This window comes from Muscardinus avellanarius (assembly GCF_963383645.1).
Source record: "Muscardinus avellanarius genome assembly, chromosome: 15".
Lineage (NCBI taxonomy): Eukaryota > Metazoa > Chordata > Mammalia > Rodentia > Gliridae > Muscardinus > Muscardinus avellanarius.
Genome location: NC_137801.1, coordinates 7,425,951 through 7,446,516, shown reverse-complemented (window position 1 = coordinate 7,446,516; position 20,566 = coordinate 7,425,951). Strand labels below are relative to the sequence as shown.

General features: G+C 47.0%; 1 protein-coding gene across 1 annotated transcript; it reads left to right on the top strand.

Annotated features, from left to right (window-relative positions):
• Positions 1 to 4,220: 4,220 nt before the first annotated feature.
• PDIA6 (protein disulfide isomerase family A member 6) lies at positions 4,221 to 19,641 on the top strand (the record flags this gene model as incomplete). The annotated part of the gene is made up of 13 exons (XM_080711321.1): positions 4,221 to 4,299; positions 4,422 to 4,563; positions 8,709 to 8,766; positions 9,150 to 9,276; positions 12,250 to 12,356; positions 12,863 to 12,993; positions 13,343 to 13,457; positions 13,934 to 14,074; positions 14,754 to 14,838; positions 14,947 to 15,019; positions 15,911 to 16,069; positions 18,965 to 19,061; positions 19,573 to 19,641. The coding sequence occupies 13 exons, from the start codon at positions 4,221 to 4,223 to the stop codon at positions 19,639 to 19,641; spliced, it is 1,383 nt and encodes a 460-aa protein (XP_080567447.1).
• Positions 19,642 to 20,566: the final 925 nt, after the last annotated feature.

The window sequence follows — 20,566 nt, the reverse complement described above, 5'->3', positions numbered from 1 at the left end:
ATTCTACTTCTGAGCTATGCCCCAGCCCTGTTTTATTTTGAAACAGGGTCTCACTAGATTGATGAGAGTCTCACTACTTGCTGAGGCTGTCCTTGAACCTGTGATCCTCCTATCTCAGCCTCCTGAGTACAGGGATTACAAGCGTGCTCAACTAAGCCTGGCTAAAATAAAATATATTTTAAAGACAGATTGGAGGGATGTAGCTCAGTAGTAAAATGCTTGCTAAGACCCCCGATTTCAGTCTTCAGTATCAGGATAAATAAATAAAATGGCACTTTTCTTAGAATGTATCCAGTCATTAAAAGGTACGTTTCAATATGTAACTGATAATGAAAAATGTTAATGAAATTAATTTACATTTTTCTTCCATCAAGTCTTTGAAATTCACTGTGCTTTTTATACTTAGAGTACATCTAAGTTTAGGGTAACCAACATAGCAATTGGCTACCATGTTGGGCAGTTTTCGAGGAAGAGGCCCATTGGTTGGTCTGACCTCCAAGCACACTTAACCTTTTCCTACCTGTTGAAATAAATGTGGAGGGACCGGGGTATGGTGGACTTCAGTCTCAGGACATAGGAGGCTGAGATTGAGATGGAGGATGGCAGGTTTGGGGCCAGCCTCAGCAACTTAGTGAGATCCTATTTTAAAATAAAAAAAATAAAATAGGGCTGGGGTATAGCTCAGAGGTAGCATGATTCTGGATTCTTGCGGGCACACGCACACACATGCGCACACGCAAGATGAGGTCATTCTGTCCGAGGCTCTTGTCGCTGCCTGGCCCTGTCCTCCTGCCTCTGGATGTTTTGCTCCCTGTCTAGCCTCCTCCACCACATTTCTTCTCATCATACTCAGATCACTCCCATCTTTAGGAAGAAGCCTTCCTTCTGCCCCACTCACAGTGGGTGAGTCCTGGCCTGCTGTCATCTGTATTCTCCAGCTTGCTCCCTCCTGTCAGCTGCTGCTATTCCACAACTGCCAGGTGCCAGTGACTGGCTTGTCACTAAACCCAATAGGAAAATTTTCACTCTTCCCGCTTTATCTCCCAGGAGCATTCATTGCTGCTGCCCGTCCCATCTTTTTCTTGGTTTATGTGACATAATCAGTAGATTTATTTCATTGCATCCTGCAGTATTAGCCATATCTATGATTCACGTGTAAGTTTATTCATGCCCAGGCTATTTTATCTTGACCACAAAGAAAAGGTGGCATGGATTCATGGGAAAAGCTTGGAAATGTGTCAGGGCTGCTCTGCCACACAGATGTGCCTGGCCATAGGTGGCCCTCTGCTCCTCTCCACCTTCCTTTGCTTATTTGTAAAAATGAGCCCAATTCCTGCTTTCTAGTTCTATGAAAAATCAAATAAATAATACGTGTGAAAGTGCCGTGTGATGGAGGGTCTCACTGTATAGCAGTCAACATTGGTACATGCTCCTTCCCGGAGAAATCATCATCGGGCTGTTCCAGAGTTCATTTGAAGTTCTCCAAACTCTACTTCTTTAAAAGACAAGGCAATATCAGCCGGGCACGCTTGTAATCCCCGCTTGGGAGGCGGAGACAGGAGGATCGCTGGTTCGGAGCCAGCCTCGCTGGCTTAAGAGACCCTGTTTCCAAATTAAAAAAATATAAAATAGGTCTGGGAGTGTAGCCCGGAGGTAGAAGGGCTTCCAGGAACCCCAGTACCACCAAATAAATAAATAATAAAAGACAAGGCAGTATCACTTTTAATTTACTCTATCAACAGATCAAAAAAGAATTATATGACAATCTTCATAAATGTTAAAAAGACAGGAATCAGCACTTTTGCATCAAAAGTGTGTCTGTTTTAGCCCCAAAGCACCATGCAGATGGAAAACATTCTTGTTAAAAGCCAAAGATTTCCCATTATTTAGCATTGTCCTAGAGATAATTAAAAAACAAATTATATATATAGATAGAGGGTTTTTGTTTTTGTTTTTTTGCGGGTCTGGGGATGGAACTCAGGGGCATTTGACCTCCGAGCTACAGCCCCTGCCCTATTTTTTATTCTTTATTTGGAAACAGTGTCTCACTAAGTTGCAGAGGGCCTCACTAAGTAGCTGAGACTGTCCACGAACAGCGATCCTCCTGTCTCAGCCTCCCGAATGCTGGGATTACAAGCGTGCGCCCCACACGCCCGGCAGTAGACATGGAATTTTGATAGCATTGCCAATTCAAGAAAAGCTTTTAGGTTCTTACTGCATTAGAAAGGCAGTTAGAAACCATGGCACACTTGTAATCCCAGCACTGGGGAGGATGTGACAGGAAGGATCACAGCTTCACAGGTAGCCTCAGCTACTTGGTGAGGCCTCTGCAAGCTAGTGAAACCATGTTTCAAGATAAAGAATAAAAATTAGGACTGGAGGTGTAGCTTGGAGGTAGAATGCCCCTGGGTTCAATCTCCAGTACCACACACACAAAAAAAGTTCAGAATTTGTTTTTCTGTGTAATTATTATAAATTGCACTTAAGTTTCTAGAGTAGCCAACAAAAATATACTTAATCCATCATGTGGCTAACCTGCTGTTAACAATGCAGCAGACTAACCAGGCTCAGTGGTCTCACTGTAATCCCAGTACTTGGAAGACAGACAGGAGGACAACAGGTTTGAGGCTGCCCATAGCAATTTGGTAGACCCTGTTTCAAAATAAAGGGGATTCGGAATGTAGCAAGGAAGTAGAATGCCCCTGGGTTCAATCCCCACAACACCATGAAAGAACAGTAAACTCAGAATTCTCCTAGTAACACTGAGCTCATTCAACAACAGGAGTGCCTAGAAAAGTGCTATAGTGTGGGTGGAGATTAAAGCACCCGTGAAAGTAGCTGTTGCCCTTGAGAGAGTCGGAGTAGTAGGAGGCAGTTGTTTATACTTCCCCTCGGCATGGTTTATTTACATTATGACATGAGATTGCCGCGCACCAGTGAAAACATGAAAAATAGTTCTCTCTTTTCTTTTCAGCACTGGGGTGGAGCCCGGGGGCATTCTACCTTCAAGCTCCACCCCAGCCCTATTTTTTAGTCTTTATTTTGAAACAGGGTCTCACAGAGTTGCAGAGGGTCTCAATAAGTAATTGAGGCTGTCCGAGGACCACGATCCTCCTGCCTCAGCCTCTCCAATGCTGGGATCACAAGCGTGCGCCACCACCCTCGGCTTAATTTTTTTTTTTTTTTTTTTTTTTTTGGTGGTACTGGGGTTCCTGGAAGCCCTTCTACCTCCGGGCTACACCCCCAGACCTATTTTTGCATTTTTATTTGGAAACAGGGTCTCCTAAACCAGCGCGCGCGGCTGGCTTCGAACCTGTGCTATCCTCCTGTCTCTGTCTCCCAAGCGCGGGGATGACAAGCGTGCGCCGCCACGCCCGGCTCGGCTTAAAATTTTTTTATAGTGGTACTGGGGATTGAACCCAGGGGCATTCTACCTCTGAGCTATATTTCCAGCCCATTTTTTTTCTTTTTTCTTTTTTTTCTTTTTTGGTGGTACTGGGGTTCCTGGAAGCCCTTCTACCTCTGGGCTACACTCCCAGATCTATTTTTATATTTTTATTTGGAAATGGTCTCTTAAGTCAGTGCGACTGGCTTTGAACCTGCGTGATCCTCCTGTCTGTGCCTCCCAAGCGCGGGCATTACAAGCGCGCACCATCGCGCCCAGCTACTTCCAGCCCTATTTTAATTTTTTATTTGGAAACAGGGACTCAGCCAAGTTGCTGAGAGCCTTGCTAAGTTGCTGAGGCTGGCCTCGAACTGTGCATCTTCCTGTCTCAGCCTCTCAAAGTACTGTCCCTCAAAAAAAACTTAGAATAAACTGTGCTAGTACTGTAGCTGAATAACACAAGGATTAAATACTGTGTAAATTGTCTGAAGTCACACAGCTAGCTGTAACCTCCCAATATTTTAGTGTCCTTGCCTATACAGTGATACTAATAGTCATAGGATGGTTGTATTTGTTTTTGTTTTTTGGTGGTACTGGGGGTGGAACCCAGAGGCTTTCTACCTCCAGGCTACACTCCCAGACCTTTTTTATATTTTATTTGGAAACAGGGTCTCACTAAGTTGCTGACAGCCTCACTAAGTAGCTGAAGCTGGCTTCGAACCTGTGCGATCCTCCTGTCTCAGCCTCCCAAGCGCAGGGATTACAAGCGTGCGCCACCACGCCCGGCTCATAGGATGGTTGTAAAGAATACGTGTTAACTTGTGAATGCGTCAAGATGCCCCTCAAGTCTTTTTCCAGTGAAGCTCATGAAATGTGGCAGGATCTGGCCCCTTCTTGCCGCACTGCACCTTGGGGTGCCGTCGCTCTGCTGCTGCAGGGGGGGCGGGGGTCTTCCTGTGGAAGGCCCAGCCCTGGTGGGTGGGAGAGGACCCTGGCCCTGCGCCACCTTAATGCTGTGCCTGTGTTTGTCCTCTAGGTCTGGTGAGCTGTACCTTCTTTCTGGCTGTGAATGGTCTGTATTCCTCTAGTGATGATGTCATCGAATTAACACCATCAAATTTCAACAGAGAAGTTATTCAGAGCAACAGCTTGTGGCTTGTGGAATTCTATGCTCCATGGTATGTATTATAAAATAGTTGTAGATTACTTAGTATACTTGATAAATTGGGGGAAATGCTATATGAAAATCTAATTTTATTTGAACATCTACATCTAGTTTATGTAGATTACTATGTATTTAAAAGATGCAGAGAAGCCCACGCTTGTTATCCCAGTACTTGGGAGGCTGAGACAGGAGAATTGCAGTTTCTAGGGCAGCTTTAGCAAGTAGTGAGACTCATCAACCTAGTACTAGAGGCCCTGTTTCAAACTTAAAAAAATAGGGTTGGGGTTTAGCTTGGAAGTAGAATGGCCCTGGGTTCAATCTCCAGTACTACCAAAAAAACAACAACAAAAAACTTTGTTTCTTGAAATATGTAATTAGAAAATCTGGTTTAATTTAAAATCTTACATATGAATATTAATTTAATCTTATATTATTCTTATATTTGTTTCTGGGAAAGCCCTCATTGGTGTAAAGATGTAAATACCATTGAACTAATACTGCTACATAATTGTATGTAGCCAAAATACAGTATGGTACCAATTGTTTGTATAGTTAAGGCATTTTTTCCTTTTTTTCTTGTACTGGCAATTGAACCCAGAGCATTCTACCTCTGAGCTATATCCTTAGACCTTTTTTATTTTGGAACAGTATCTTACTAAGGTTGAGGATTTACTTAAGTTATTGGGGCTGGCTTTGAACCTGCAGTCCTCCTGTTTCAGCCTCCCAAGCCCTGGAATTCAGGTATGGGCCACTGGGCCTGGCATATTTAATGCAAAATATTATATATAGAGAATAGTACAGACAGATGACTGGAAATTACGCACACTGTGCAGGTGACAGTCATCGCTGTGAAGACCACATCAGCCCGCAAGCTTCCTAAGCCCCGGCGGCTGCTGTTGGGGAGCTGCGCTCACTGCTCCGCTTCCTAAGCCCCAGTAGCTGCCTGCTGTTGCAGGTGAGCTCCCTTAGCTGACACCCAGAGGGGCTCTTAAAGGCCAACAGTGCCTCCCTCACCTTGAGGCCAGGCTGTGATTGAAACTGTTACCATCCATTCTCAGCCGGAAGGGGTGCATGTGAAGTGCCTCATGAAAGGTTTGCTCTATGGCTCCACTTTTTTCCTTTAACAGACTGAAACTGAGTTTGGAATACTCAACACTTGTTCCAGTGGACTATTTTATTTAAGATTTGGTGTAGCAGCCGGTCGTGGTGGCACATGCATGTAATCCCAGCATTTGGGAGGCTGAGACCAGGGGATCGCGGTTTGCGGACAGCCTCAGCTACTTAGTGAGGCCCTCTGCAACTCAGTGAGACCTGATTTCAAAATAAAGAATAAAAAATAGGGCTGGGTGTGTAGCTCAGAGGTTGAATGCCCCTGGGTTCCATCCCTAGATCCACACACACACACAAAAAGATTTGGTGTAGCCAATTGAAGTAACTCTCTACTTTGAAACTTTAGGTACATTGCCACATTGTGGATCTCATTCATCATAATGCCTTTACTGCTTTAAAGTCTTTATTTATTTTTTGTTTGCTAAATTCAAATGCTAATGTCCATGTAGGTTGGTTTATTTGTATTGGTAAGTGTTCAGATCAGTCATTGTGCAGACCGTTAGAGCGTTGAAAGCCTCTGCAGTTTTTACAGGTTCAGCTCGTTATCATTCATGTCACGGGTGGTTTATTTCTACCCATGAACTGCAATAACAGAGAATATACTTCATTGTAAAACTATACTAGACAGCATAATTGAGAAGGTAGGATCTGAATTTGAGGGTATAGCTCAGTGGTAGAGGGCTTGCCTAGTACATGGAGGCCCTGAGATCAAACCCCAGCACCACTAAAAACTAAAGTGGCATTCAAGAGGGAGGTCTGGATCCGTGGGTCATTACTGTCACACTGACAGCTCCACTGCAGAGTTCTCTGGACAAAGATGCCTAGTTAGAGCGGGTACTTGCAGCCTTCTATGCTTAGACTACTTTGGCAACCTGGTGAGGGCCTTGGATTCCTTCTAGAGTAAAAACTTGACATGTAGTAAGTAGAAGTATATAGGATTGCAAAGGAATCCTAAGATGTTGAAATATGCTTATCAAGATTTGAAATAAATCTTAGTACAGGTTGATTATCCCTTATCTGAAGTGCTTGAAACCAGGCGTTTTTCAGATTTGGGAATATTTACATAGACTGGAACCCTTGAGTGTTCCTAATTCAAAATCCAAAACTTCAGGGCATTGTGTCAACACTGGGACAGTTCAGGTTTTTAATTTCAAATTGAGGATGGGGATATTCAAACTACTTCTTAACGAGGACAATAAATACCAAGAGACAGCAGCAAGTCTAACAGGTACTGTAATTCTGAAATTCGGGTGTGCGTAAGTTGTTGTAGTGACTCTCGTGATGACAGGAAAATAGCTGTGGTTTTGTGACAGAGTCATAAATACTAATTGGCTGGAATATTGCTTACCCTCATAAATGAAGGCGATCCTAGATTCCACTCATAGACTGATGACAGTAGGAATTTATCTATGTGCTGCCTTAATCTGCTGTGTATTGCCTAACTTTCAACTTGAAGGAGTATGTACTCTCCTTTTTTTTTTTTTTGGTGGTACTGGGGGTGGAACCCAGAGGCTTTCTACCTCTGGGCTATACTCCCAGACCCATTTTATATTTTATTTGGAAACAGGGTTTCACTTAAGTTGCCAAGAGCCTCACTAAGTAGCTGAGGCTGGCTTCGAACCTATGCGATCCTCCTGTCTCAGCCTCCCAAGCGCGGGGATTACAAGCATGCGCCACCATGCCCGGCTAAAGGAGGAATATGTACTCTGATAATCCTGATTGTCGTCTTCCTTTCGTAAATAGGTCCAAGTCCAGTAAAAAAAATATGACTCCTCAATCTAAGTATCTCACCTGAACAACAAAACATAGCACGTGTAAATATGTAGAAGCAGAACTTGGGGCTGTTTCCCCGAAAGATCCTGCTTCAAGTGCTAGAGCTGAGCTGAGCTCTCGCCCCAGAGAGTGATACTAAATAGTGACAAAGTGTTGTATGTGATATCTAGTTGCCCACGGTATTGCACACCTGCTATCCCAGCTACTTGGGCTAAGGCAGGAGGAACGCAAGTTCAAGGCCAGCCTGAGCAATTTGGCAAAGCCCTGTCTCAAAATAAAATAAAAGGACTGAGATTAGCTTAGTAATAGAGAGTTCCTTGGTTCAATCCCCAGTACCAAAAAAAGGGGAGAAGGGGACAGAGCTTACTTCCAGCTTTATTTATGAAAAGTGATCATCATAGCTGGGCGTGGTGACCCACACTTTGTATGTAATACCAGTATTTGGGAGGCTGAGACAGGAGGCTCACAGGTTCCAGACTCAACAACTTAACAAGACCCTTTGTTAAAAAAAAAAAAAAAAAGGTAAGATAGCCCTGGGTTCAGTCCCCAGTACCTCCCAAACCGTGATTGTCGTGTTGGCCCATGGGTGCTCGTCAGAACCCCAGCGCCTGCGTTTGCCTCGCCTTACAACTCCACACACTGAGGCACACTGGACCTGGGGTTTGTTGTTTTGTTCTGTGTTCTTTATTTTTAAACAGAGTCTCACTGAGTTGCAAAGGGCCTCACTGAGTAGCTGAGGCTGGCCTCAAATGCTGGGATTACCAGCGTGTGCCACCACATCTGGCTAGGACCTGGTAAATTCTGAAGGCCTGTTCAGTACAGAGTCAAAATGGTTGAGGTGATTTAAACTCTTGATGATTTATTGGATTTTTTATTAGGATGAGAAATGATTGTCATAAGTAATCAAAATGTCCTTTGGGTTATGGATCCTGTTTTATTAGCACCTGTCCTCCTTGCCAGTTCCCACCTCCAGTGCGTCGCCCTCAGCAGACCATGGTTGGAGACTTTATGAATTAAAGACCAAAGACTTTATTTTATTTTATTTTTTGGTGGTACTGGGGTTCCTGGAAGCCCTTCTACCTCCAGGCTACACTCCCAGACCTATTTTATATTTTTGAAACAGGGTCTCCTAAACCAGCGTGGCTGGCTACGAACCTGCGCGATCCTCCTGTCTCCGCCTCCCAAGCACGGGGATTACAAGCGTGCGCCACGACGCCTGGCTAAGACCAAAGACGTTAACTATTGCCTCATTTGTGTTTTCTCCTCCCCCCAAAGGTGTGGTCATTGCCAGCGGTTAACACCAGAATGGAAGAAAGCAGCAACTGCATTGAAAGTGAGTTCCAGAGCTGTCCACGCTCAGCTGCGCACAGGCAAACAGCAGGCTCACTGCACATAGGAGCCAGTTTCCTACCAGAATGTAAAAGGCTGCTTCTGCGGCCAGACCCGTAGGGAGAGGAGGGGCTAGAGAGTACACAATTCTGTTTCCTTGTGTATTTTTGTCGAGTCAGTTTCTGCGCTCACGTGGCAGGCTTGCTCTTAGCTATGCTAATTCTGAGGGCTGCAGAGTTCTCATCGTGGGCTGTGCTTGCCTTTCACCCATCGCTCCATGAGATCCTCTCTGCTCTTCAGGGCTAACCCCTCGGTGGCTCCCTGTGTGCATGAGCAGATGGTGCTCCACGAGAAGGGAAAACAAATGCTGCTTTTCTAATTCCATAGGATGTTGTGAAAGTTGGTGCCGTTGATGCAGATAAACACCAGTCCCTGGGGGGTCAGTATGGTGTCCAGGGATTTCCTACCATCAAGATTTTTGGATCCAACAAAAATAAACCAGAAGATTATCAGGGTAAGTGCTCCCCCAACTACGCCATTTCCTGTAGGAGCGCGCCTAGGAGTCTGTAACTTGCCAGCCCTGCCACGTCTAAGTTTCTCGGCCTCCCTCTATGTTCCGAACTTCTTAATTCTACAAATGGTGTAGAGTGATTCGTTCCCCTGAGTAGTTGTAAACATTGAGGTGCTATGTAGGGAAGAGGTTTTTGGTTACCATTTATGCTAGCGTAGGCCCACACTGCCTTAGCAGTGGAAAGGAAAAAGAACCTGTGATTTGAAAGTCGGTTTACACTGTCTCGGTATTATGGGGCATTTTGCTGTGGTTCTTTTTATGCTGTATAAATATATCGCATTTGACCACTGAAGTTGTTTTCTAAGGTACTATGCATTCTGTTTTGTAGGTAAGTAAATTTTGTCTGCTGAGTCACTAAGGCAAAGAAAGAATTCTGGCTTCAGGCTCCCAAAACTAAAAGTTATTTTAGTCACTGTTCTTTATAGCATAGTCCTGTTAACTCCATTTAAAGCGTTGTACACAAGCCGGGCATGGTGGCGCACGCTGGTTCAAAGCCAGCCCCTCTGGCTTAAGAGACCCTGTTTCAAAAAATAAAAAAGTATAAAATAGGTCTGGGAGTGTAGCCCGAAGGGCTTCCAGGAACCCAGTACCACCAAAAATAAATAAATAAAACATTGTACACAGAGGCTGGGGGTGTAGCTCAGTGGTAGAATTCATGCTCAGCACATACAAGTTCCTAGATTCCCAGCAGCACAAAGCAAACGCACCAAGAAAACAAAGGTATTACTAACAGATTGTTGTATTTACGATAACCAGAGCTGCTGAGCTCAGCCAGATCCTGGTCCCAGCGAAATGGTTTGGCATAGTGCTGTCTGTGTTGTTTGCAGCACGGGGGAAACCTAGAGGCTCCGAGCTACACCCCAGCCCTTTGAAACAGGGTCTCACTTAGTGGTTGACAGCCTCACTAAATAGCAGAGGCTAGCTGGGAACAAGTACTGGAATGACAGTAGTGCACCACCACGCCCGGCAGGCATGCTGTATTTAAAGGCACCTAGTGACTGAGCCTGTCTGCAGGCATGCTTTGCTGTGGGCAAGCAGTATGTGCCTGTGGAGCCGAGTAGGAGAACTGGCACCACAGTAAAACAGATCCGTGGTGAGGTGAGGCCTGCACTGCTGTCCTTTTGTCCCTGGCAGAGCAGGGAGTCAGGCGCGGAGTCCGTAGAGGGAACGCAGGCACCGGCCTGGCCTTGCCGCCGGCCTCGCCACACTTAGGCCCTGAACCTGAACAGATGTGATCTTCCTGAGCTTGGTCCTTATCTGGAAAATGGGCATGAGAAAACCTGATTTTAGGATACCAGAAGCTTAATTACAATAGTGCCTACAAAGCATAGGAGACAAACACTTGGTATGGACATCAGGGTCGTTGGTTCATCTCCACCTAGAGGTCAGGGCCCTTGGCGATAAGGCCTTTAGACAAATCACTTCTAGACTCCCCAGCTCCAGAGCTGTAGGATATGGTCGGAGTAAGCGCCTGGCAGCTGCTGTTTAAGGTTTTCCGGAACACAGCCGCACTGTCCTTCACGCATGCTCTATGGCTGTGTGTGCAGCAGGACAGCAGAGCTGAAAGCACTTGGGTCAGACCCTTTGCGGGCTCGCCGCCCACTGTCCACCACGGGAAGCCCGTTCCCTGGCGCGGCTCCTGTCTGGCACGTTGTAGATAAGGACGGCACAGATGAAGAGTGGAAGGCGCCGTTCCTGCTGAGCCTCGCCCTTCGGTGGAGATGCACTGGACTCTCAGCCAGGATGCAGCGTGACAGGACCAAAGCCATCTGAGTTCCTGTGCCTCGACCCCTTACCTGTACAGACGTGTTGTTAGGCCCTGCTGGAAGCCGGAACCTCGGATCGTACCAAACCCAGTACAGACTTTTCCCTGTATATGCACGCCTTAATTTATAAGTTAGGCACAGTAAGAGATTAGCAGAAATAACAACAGGAACAATGACAGGGTACAGTAGTAGTAAAAGTTGTGTGAATATGGTCTATCCCCACTTGGAAGAGTCATGACAAATCATATTTTCTGATGTTGACAGTGGTTAACTGAAACAGTTGAAAGTGAATAAAAAATCAGGAGGGCTACTGCACCACCTTCTCTGTCTAATGTGAATTGTGAGCTGAGCGCAAACATTCTTATCATCCTGGGTAGTTTCATTAGAGCCAAAGGAAGAAGGAAGCTTTCTAGAGAGATTGCATTAGCGTTCCCTCCTCAACCTCTGGAGGTGGTGACTGTCGCCCCCTCTGGGCTGCTGACAGCCCGACTCCGAGTGGTCTGGGTCTCCTCAACTCCTGTCACCGGGCCTCGGTAAGTGCAGCTAAGCCAAGCAGCACTGGGCTCCTGGAGGCGCTCCTGGAGACGGGGTCACAGTTCAAGGCCAGTCTTAGCAAATTACTGAGTCCTGTTTCAAAAAGAGTAGTGCAAGGGACGCAGCTCCAGGTAGACTGTCCAGTCCCGTGCGCATGCGCACACAGGATTGAGTGCAGCCAACGCTAACCTTTGAGCAAGGTGGAAAAAGAGAGGCGTGGATTGCTGCTGGGAGTTACTTGGCTTCCAGGATGCCTCGTACCCTCCTGTTTTCATGTACTTTCTGTGCCCTGTACACAGGAATAGGGGTTTCCCATATTTGTAAGGTTCCCTGCTTTCCTAATTGATACTAAATTTCTTATTCATTTGTGTACATATTGTCCATTTAATAAACATCTGGGTGCTGTTCTCTTTAGTAGATGACATTTACTGTCCTGAACAGGCAATTCTTGTGCACACTCAAAACCCAAAGCTGATGAAAAGCTTGGCTTTCCAGGCACAGAGTCTGGTGCAAAGTGCACTTGCGGTGCGAATCTTGGCGGCACCAGAGAAGCCCGTGTAGCAGGCCGGGCTGAGGACCTGCCTCACTGACCCTGGCTCCCCTTGCTGACCTGCAGGTGGCAGAACTGGTGAGGCCATCGTGGACGCGGCCCTCAGTGCCCTGCGCCAGCTCGTAAAGGATCGCCTCCGGGGGAAGAGCGGTGGATACAGCTCTGGAAAACAGGTGAGGCTCTGTAACCTCATCTGTACAGATATGGCGTAGGGGTGTGTGTACGCATGCGTGTACAAATGCATACTGCTGGGGCTTGAACCCAGGGACATTCTACCTCTGGGCTACATCCCAAGCCCTTCTTATTTATTTTATTGAAGCAGGGTCTCTCTTAAGTTGCTGGGGCTGATTTGGAACCTGCAGTTTCCCTGTATTAGACTCTCACGTATTGAGATTACAGGCCTGCGCCACTATTCTTGGCTTATAATGTCAGTATTTAATGAGTGTCATGATTTCATAGCTTAAGTATGGACTCCTTGAAGAAGATAGGATTTTTCCCCCTGGTTGGTTGGTTGGTTGGTTGATCTGCTGTACTGGGGATGGAACCCAGGGGTGTTCTACCTTTGAACTACATCCCCAGCCCTATTGTTTATTTATTTTGAAACAAGGTCTCACTATAGACATTAGAAATGCTCTTTATGGCCATGTGGTAATTTGACATTTAATGTCAAAAATTACAGGGTGGAAGCGATAGTTCAAGTAAGAAGGACGTGATTGAGCTGACAGACGACAGCTTCGACGAGCATGTTCTTGGCAGTGAAGACGTTTGGATGGTGGAGTTTTACGCCCCGTGGTGTGGACACTGTAAAAAGTAAGTGCTTCCTGCCGTGGTCTGTTGAGTCGCAGCACTCAGTGCTTTGGCTCATTTTTAAGAAACTGAGCTAGAAAGTAGATGCTCTCGCGATCTCCGGGAAAGGTCTGGCTCTGAGTGAGCCTTCAGTTTTGACGTCAGTGCCCAGAGTTTCTCTAGCAGGCTGCCTAGTGTCCAGACTTGGGGAGTGACTTGGGTCCCCAGACGGACCAGGAGGCCTCTGAGGCTAGCGTCATTTCTTCTGTGAAGCTGTGCGCGAGGTTGTCCAGGCAGGGATTCAGCAGAAAGGGCCAGATCAGAGGACCTGTGCTGTGAGTGGGAAGCACTTTAAACTGCGATGTTTCTGTAGCTTGGAGCCAGAGTGGGCTGCTGCGGCTACGGAGGTGAAGGAGCAGACAAAGGGGAGAGTGAAGCTGGCAGCTGTGGACGCCACTGCCAATCAGGCTCTCACCAGCCGATACGGGGTGAGTGCCTGAAGCTGGCCTCTGGAGTGGGAGGGGCATGCGTGCCCGGCCCTTCCTCTGTTACCCAGGCCATCCAGTGAGGTGGAGGGAGGTGTTGGTGGGTTTGTAAGCCAAGGATCTGAGTTCCTTCCTAGTCCTGACTCCCAGCTCTGGAGGTCACACCATGCCACTTGCACTGTGCACTCGGGTGGGAGGGAGGCCCTGCTTTTACAGGCCGTTTACATGGCTTTCAAAAGTTGCTGTTTGTTCTAGAGCACGTGCACTGTACTAATTAAATACCCAGGACTTGATAAGATTTGGCTGAACTCTGCAATCACTGTTTGAACTCTGTGATTAATGAACCTCTAAGAGTCGTCCCTTTAACGTTGGTGCAGGTTGAGGAATGTTTTTGCTGTAGAAAATTACCTGTAAGATGATTTAGAACCTTTAAAGATTGTGGCTTAATTGTCACTTTGAGTTTGTACTATTTTAAATAGATCAGAGGATTCCCTACAATCAAGATCTTTCAGAAGGACGAGTCTCCCGTGGATTATGATGGCGGACGGACGAGATCGGACATAGTGTCCCGGGCCCTTGATTTGTTTTCTGATAACGCCCCGCCTCCTGAGCTGCTTGAGGTAAGCCACTCCACCAGGCAGTCAGGAGTGTTTCCAGTCTGCTGGAAGGAATGTTACGCAGGAATGACACTTGTTTGTTCAAATTAAGCTCTTTCCATTTAAAATTATTCTTAAATAGTTTTGTGCTTTGAGAGGGAAAAAATATCTGATGAGTTTTGCTTCTGTTTCATCACTTTTAGAATTAAAATAATTACACTGTGGATAACGCCATATCTAAACCTGTACACAGTGGAGTGAATGTGGTCGCTCAGAAAACTAGCCAACATTATTGAGCACGTACTCACGGGGCCGCGCTAGTGCCCTGCAGTAGCTTTCTCTCATGCAGTCTCATGTGAGCGCTGGGAGGGGCTTTGTCTCTGTTGCATTTGAATTAATTATGGCAGAGTCCTGAGCCCTTTGGACAGGACGGTGCATATATGTATAACCTGTTTGCCTATTTAACGAGTAAGCGGGGGCCAGGCTGGCGCAGGTGCTGTAATTTCAGAGACCGTGTGTGCAGTAGATGGCTCGGGAAGAAACGACAGCAGTATTTCTAGAACGTCCTTGTTGGTGCATCTGTACAAGGAAGTATTTTTTGGTAGACGCCTCTCCTGCCAGGGCCAGGCGTGTGTGAAGCTCGCCTTTGGTGTCGTGTGGTATTGTGCAGTCCTGTAACCACCTTGTTTTCTGGGCTCCACAGGTAATCAACGAGGACGTCGCCAAGAAGACGTGTGAGGAGCACCAGCTCTGCATCGTGGCCGTGCTGCCCCACATCCTCGACACCGGTGAGCCTGAGCCGCCGCGGCTGCCTGCCGCCGGGCCTGGGGGCGCCCTGAGAACAGTCTAAGTGGGCCGGGTTAGCTTTACCTTTAACTCTTGTCTGTTTAAATCAGGAGCTGCAGGCAGAAACTCTTATTTGGAAGTTCTTCTGAAGTTGGCAGAAAAATACAAGAAGAAAATGTGGGGGTGAGTTAGCCAGCCGATCACCTTGTGCTGGTTGGTGGTGGGAGCCGCAGGGCTTGAGTGCGCTGCCTCGGCGCGGCAAGGTGCCTTCTGCCCACTGTGCCCTTATGTAAGGCAGAAACAGCACCGTCTAGGAGGGAAACTGAGGCAGCTCACTTATGCCCACTTCCTTGCCCACGGCATGTGGTTTCTTACAGGAATCATTATTTTGTTTATTTTGAGGTACTAGGGTTGGCACCCGGGGGCCTGCTACCTCTGGGCTGTCGTCCCCCCACCTCCCGTTTTATTTTTTATTTGGAAGCAGGTCCTGCTAAGTTGCTGAGAGCCTCACTGAGTTGCTCAGGCTGACTGCAGACCTGCCATCCCCCCCGTCTCAGCCTCCCAAATACTGGCGTTACAGGTGTGCACCACCACCCCAGCAGGAATCATTTTACATGGTGGTCAGGGCTCTAGGCAGCAAACACAAAAAATAGTGAGATGGCTCAATTCTAGTACAACCTCGAAAGCTAAAGAGGAAATCGTGTGCTTCCTTACCACTTGTGAGAGAGCACTGGATCTAGGCGAACTCTTAAGACAAAGCCTGTCCCTGCGTCTGTCCCCTTCCCGTCCTCAGTGTCCTCTGCTTCACCGCTGCCTGGTGCCCTCGCGCGGCCCTTGCCTCCTCCGTGAGGTCCACCGTCTCAGCCCTGCAGAGTGCGGTGCGCACTACAGCACTAGTGGTCCTGGTGCGGCCTCACTTAAAAATGGAACTCACATAGGGGGTGGTGTTTGGGTAAGAGGACAAAACTGTCTTACTAATGAAGCAATCCCTTCTGGGACTTATTAGGATTTGTTAGGAAGATTCTAACTAATTGAAAAGATATCTTTGCCCTAAAAACCAGTCTGCTTTTTCAGGTGGCTGTGGACAGAAGCTGGAGCCCAGAGTGAACTTGAGAACGCACTGGGGATTGGCGGGTTCGGGTACCCCGCCATGGCGGCCATCAATGCGCGCAAGATGAAGTTTGCTCTTCTGAAAGGGTCTTTCAGTGAGCAGGGCATTAACGAGTTTCTCAGGTAATTTTGGTTTTCTTAGCTACTCATTGTTTTCTCGGTTTGGTACTGGTGTGGTTTTGTTTGAAACTAGGTGTATATTAGCCAGGCAATGAATGGAATTACTTAGCATAGACTTTTTTTTTTTTTTTTTTTTTTGGCAGTACTGGGGATTGGACTCAGAACATTCTACCTCCAGCCCTATTTTTTATTCTTTATTTTAAAATAGTGTCTTACTAAGTTGCAGAGGGCCTCACTAAGTAGCTGAGGCTGGCCGCGAGCCCGCGATCCTCCCGTCTCAGCCTCCCAAGTACTGGGATGACAAGATGCACTACCATACTTGGCTTAAAGTAGAACCTTTAAGTTTTCCTATACTTTGTTCTCTTTTCTATGGAAATGGTCTACACAGTACCTGAGACTGTGCCCTCAGGCCACCTCACTGTCGTTGTGCACACCTGCACTGGGCTCATTCCGGTTCTCAAAGATCTCACGCAGGCCACGGGTGGCCTCGCCCGCCCCGCCTTGTGTGCCCACTTCACTTAGGAGCTTGGGGTGTCGTCCTGTGAAAGTGGTGTGCTTAAGCCGGGCGTGGTGGTGCACGCTTGTAATCCCCGCTCTTGGGAGGCTGAGACAGGATCGCACAGGTTCGAAGCCAGCCTCAGCTATTTAGTGGGGCTCTCAGCAACTTAGTGAGACCCTGTCTCCAAATAAAAGTAGAAAATAGGGCTGGGAGTATAGCCCAGAGGTAGAAGGCCTCTGGGTTCCACCCCCAGTACCACCCAAAAAAAAGAAAAAGAGAAAAAGAAAGTGGTGTGTGTAAGTTACTCCCACGCTGCGGTGTTCTCAGCCTCGGGAGTCAGTGCACGGAGACTGTCCTCTGCTCTGAGCTCGTCCCAAAGCTGACTCGATCATCTTTTAGGCGGGTAAAAGTTTTTGACCTGAGACATTTTGTGTGCAAGCCTTGCTTCCTTGTTCATTTCTCAGCTGTGTTTGAAAGATACTCAGCATACAAAAATAGCTCAAGGGTTCCAAATATCCACGAGGAGGTGAAAACTGCACCGCTTCTGCCGCCACACCTCCTACTTGACATGGTACTGTGTGAAGTGTGGACACTCCGCTCAGGTGGTGAGGTCGGAGCTCAGCTCTGCCCAGTGCTTCCTGGGCAGCTTCAGCCTTAGCCTGGGCAGGCGCCTCCTAGTCTTGTGTGTTTTAAACAGAATACTAGTAGTAATTGAAATAAGTCATCAGGAAAGTGCCTGGGACAGTAGAGACCTATGTGTGCCTGTTGTTTTAAGACCATATAAATAGTAAGATACTACAATTTAATAATAATGGGAGATATTAGATTAAAAGCTTTGTTAAACAACTGAAACTATTTAAACAGAGGGGGAAGTAAATGTTTGTGAGACTCAATAAAACATGACACCAATGTGTACATTTTAGGGTATCTTAGTTTGTATTTTCCTCCCAAACATTATAGTAAATAAAAGGTATGGTCATACATGCCTGCAAACCCAGTACATGGAAAGCTGAGACAGAGAATTGCAGATTTGAGGCTGGCCTCAGCAACTTAGTGAAGCTCTCAGCAACTTAGGGAGACCCTATTTCAAAATAATAAAATAGGAGCCGGTCGTGGTGCACACACTTGTAATCCCAGCATTTGGGAGGCTGAGACCGGAGGATTGCAGTTCACGGACAGCCTCAGCTACTTAGTGAAGCCCTCTGCAACTTAGTGAGACCCTGTTTCAAAATAAAGAATAAAAAATAGGGCAGGGTGTGTATCAGGGTTCGAATGCCCCTGGGTTCTATCTCCAGGCCTGCCCCCCCCCCCCAAAGAATAATAATAAAATAGGGCTAGGGGCCTAGCTCTGAGATAGAACACCACTGGGAGCTGGGCGTGGTGGGGCATGCTTATAATCTCAGCTCTTGGGAGGCTGAGACAGAAGGATGGCACAGGTTCGAAGCCAGCCTCAGCTACTTAGTGAGGCTCTCAGCAACTTAGACCCTGTTTCCAAATAAAGTATAAAATAGGTCTGGGAGTGTAGCCGGACGAGGTAGAATGCCTCTGGGTTCCACCCCCAGTATCTCTCTCTCTCTCTCTCTTACACACACACACACACACACACACACACACACACACCACCCCTGGGTCCAGTCCTCAGTACCAAAAAATAAACAAATTCCAACTAGAAAAACTAAGATAAAGGGTTTTTCTACTCATTTTCAACTTGAACAGTTAACTAATGGTCAGCCTTATGTTACCCACACAGTTGCTCCGCCAGTATTTTAAAGCAAGCCTGCCATGTGGAGGCTGACTGCAAACCTGAGCCTCCTGTCTCAGCCTCCAAGTGCTGGGATTACAGGAGTGGACCACCATGCCCTGCTCTTCACATAGTTTTTCTAATCGTGGACTTGTTTATTCTGGCCCGCTGCCTTCACTTCCTTGCTGTCACCTTGAATTCCTGTGGGTTGTTAGATGAACTATACACATTTTCAGTTTTTAGCTTTGATTTTCCAATGGCCAAATGACAAGAAGCCTGTGGTGTTTTTCAAGTACAGAGTTCACGCCTCACTGCGAAGCAGATATGTGCCCCAGCCCCAGCCCTGGCTTGTTAAACTACTCGCCCCCCGGTGACGTCCTAGGCTCAGTCCTAGGAAACGGCATTCACAGAGGCCCTTGTGAATACATACTTGGATTATGGCAAAAGATCTTCAGGCCTCGGGAGTATCACTGCGGTTGTGTGGTCTGTGATTAGAAAGATAATACTGTTCCGTTGATGTTTTTCTCCCCTAAGGAGTACACTGTAGCAGAGGCAGAAGTGCCCTGTGCCTTGCACAGCAGGCAGCTGGCTCTTTCTCAAGAGCTGTTCCTGGCAGTTTTTTGTCATCATAAGCGTGTGTCTTGCTTGTCTTCCCCAGGGAGCTGTCCTTTGGGCGTGGCTCCACAGCGCCCGTGGGAGGTGGGGCATTTCCTGCCATCGTGGCCAGAGAGCCTTGGGACGGCAAGGATGGCGAGGTGAGTGTGGCCGCGCCTGCAGAGCTCTGTGGCCCGATCAGGCCAGGGTGCCCCGCGGTGTCCTGAGCCCCATGCCCACGCTGCTCGGCGGGCTTCTCCGCAGAACCTTTGTTCTGTCTTCCCTATCTCGCAGCACTTGGTGGTCTTGACAGATATCTAGGCTGATTCCAAGAAAGAGGTTGCTTTCTTGATTAATCCCACTACGGTGAATATTTGACCTGGAATTTATGAACTATGTCTCAGAGATATATAAAATTATAGCTTTAAATTTACATTTCTATATAGTTCTCCTTAGAAGGGTAAGGACCAGTATCCTTTAACTGGTTTTCAGTTTTAAAGAGACAAAGTGTTCCGTTGCATTCATGCTTCATCCCAGCTGTCAGCCTCTACACCGTATAGTAATAGACTCAGAAGCAGGCCTGGGTGGAGCCTGGGACGCAGCCTCTCCTTTACGGGCGAGGGCGCCGTCTGGGGCCCCTCGCAGCTCTGACCGTGGCTTCCTGTCTCCCAGCTTCCGGTGGAGGACGACATTGACCTCAGCGATGTGGAGCTCGACGACTTGGAGAAAGACGAATTGTGAGAGCCACGGCCCAGGCTTCAGCTCTTCTCTTGGGAGCAAGCAGGTTATTTTCAGCAGTGAAGAAACATTTCTTTACAACCAGAGGAATCTTCCAGTGGCCTTTTTAACCAAGAAGTAGCACGGATTGGTCATTTGTAAACACTGCAACAGTGAACTTCTGCATCTCAAGAATACACTGAAAAATTCTATGAATTGTTGTAGCCAGTGGATTGGATGTATTCTGTCACATAATATTCTGAAGAAAACAGGGCTGTTGAGACCTTTCTCCCTCCCTCTGACTGCTGCTTGAATGTTCTTGGAGGCTGTTTCTTTATTATATATAGGTTTTTTAAAAAAAAAAAATGTGATTCCTTAACTTGGATATCAATGGCTTTTCCATTAAAGAATAAAATATTTTGGACAATGTCGATAAATGTATGAAATTAGTGTTGATGTCATAAATCCAGAGTCTGATGTCCCAGCTAGTTAATTTGTTATGATCTGATCACCCTGTCTCCCAACTCCCTGTAAGCATTTTAAAATGGGAAGACCTCTTAGACTCAGAAGCTTCCACCAGGACGCCACGGTGCGGAGGCCACGGCACTCTGCTGCCACCTGAGGCCACACTCACCCCCGTGTGTGTCTCTGGGCTGTCGGGGACCGTGGGGCTCTACCTGGGACACAGTGAGCTCAAGGCTCTCATAGTTCACTAATCTCCCTTAAATTCCCATTGCAATGTGAAAGGCACAGGTTACTGTGTCACAGGTAATTCAGAGGATGTAAAAACACTCAGAAGTGAGGTTTTGAATTATGTTAGAATATAAGAGACACTTCAAAGGACTGAGCATTTTATTGTTAACTTACAAAAATAAATACGCTGTAACTAACTACTGTGAGCCATTTATCTGAACACCTAAGCTCTGTAGGACTGTCCTCTGCCTTAGAG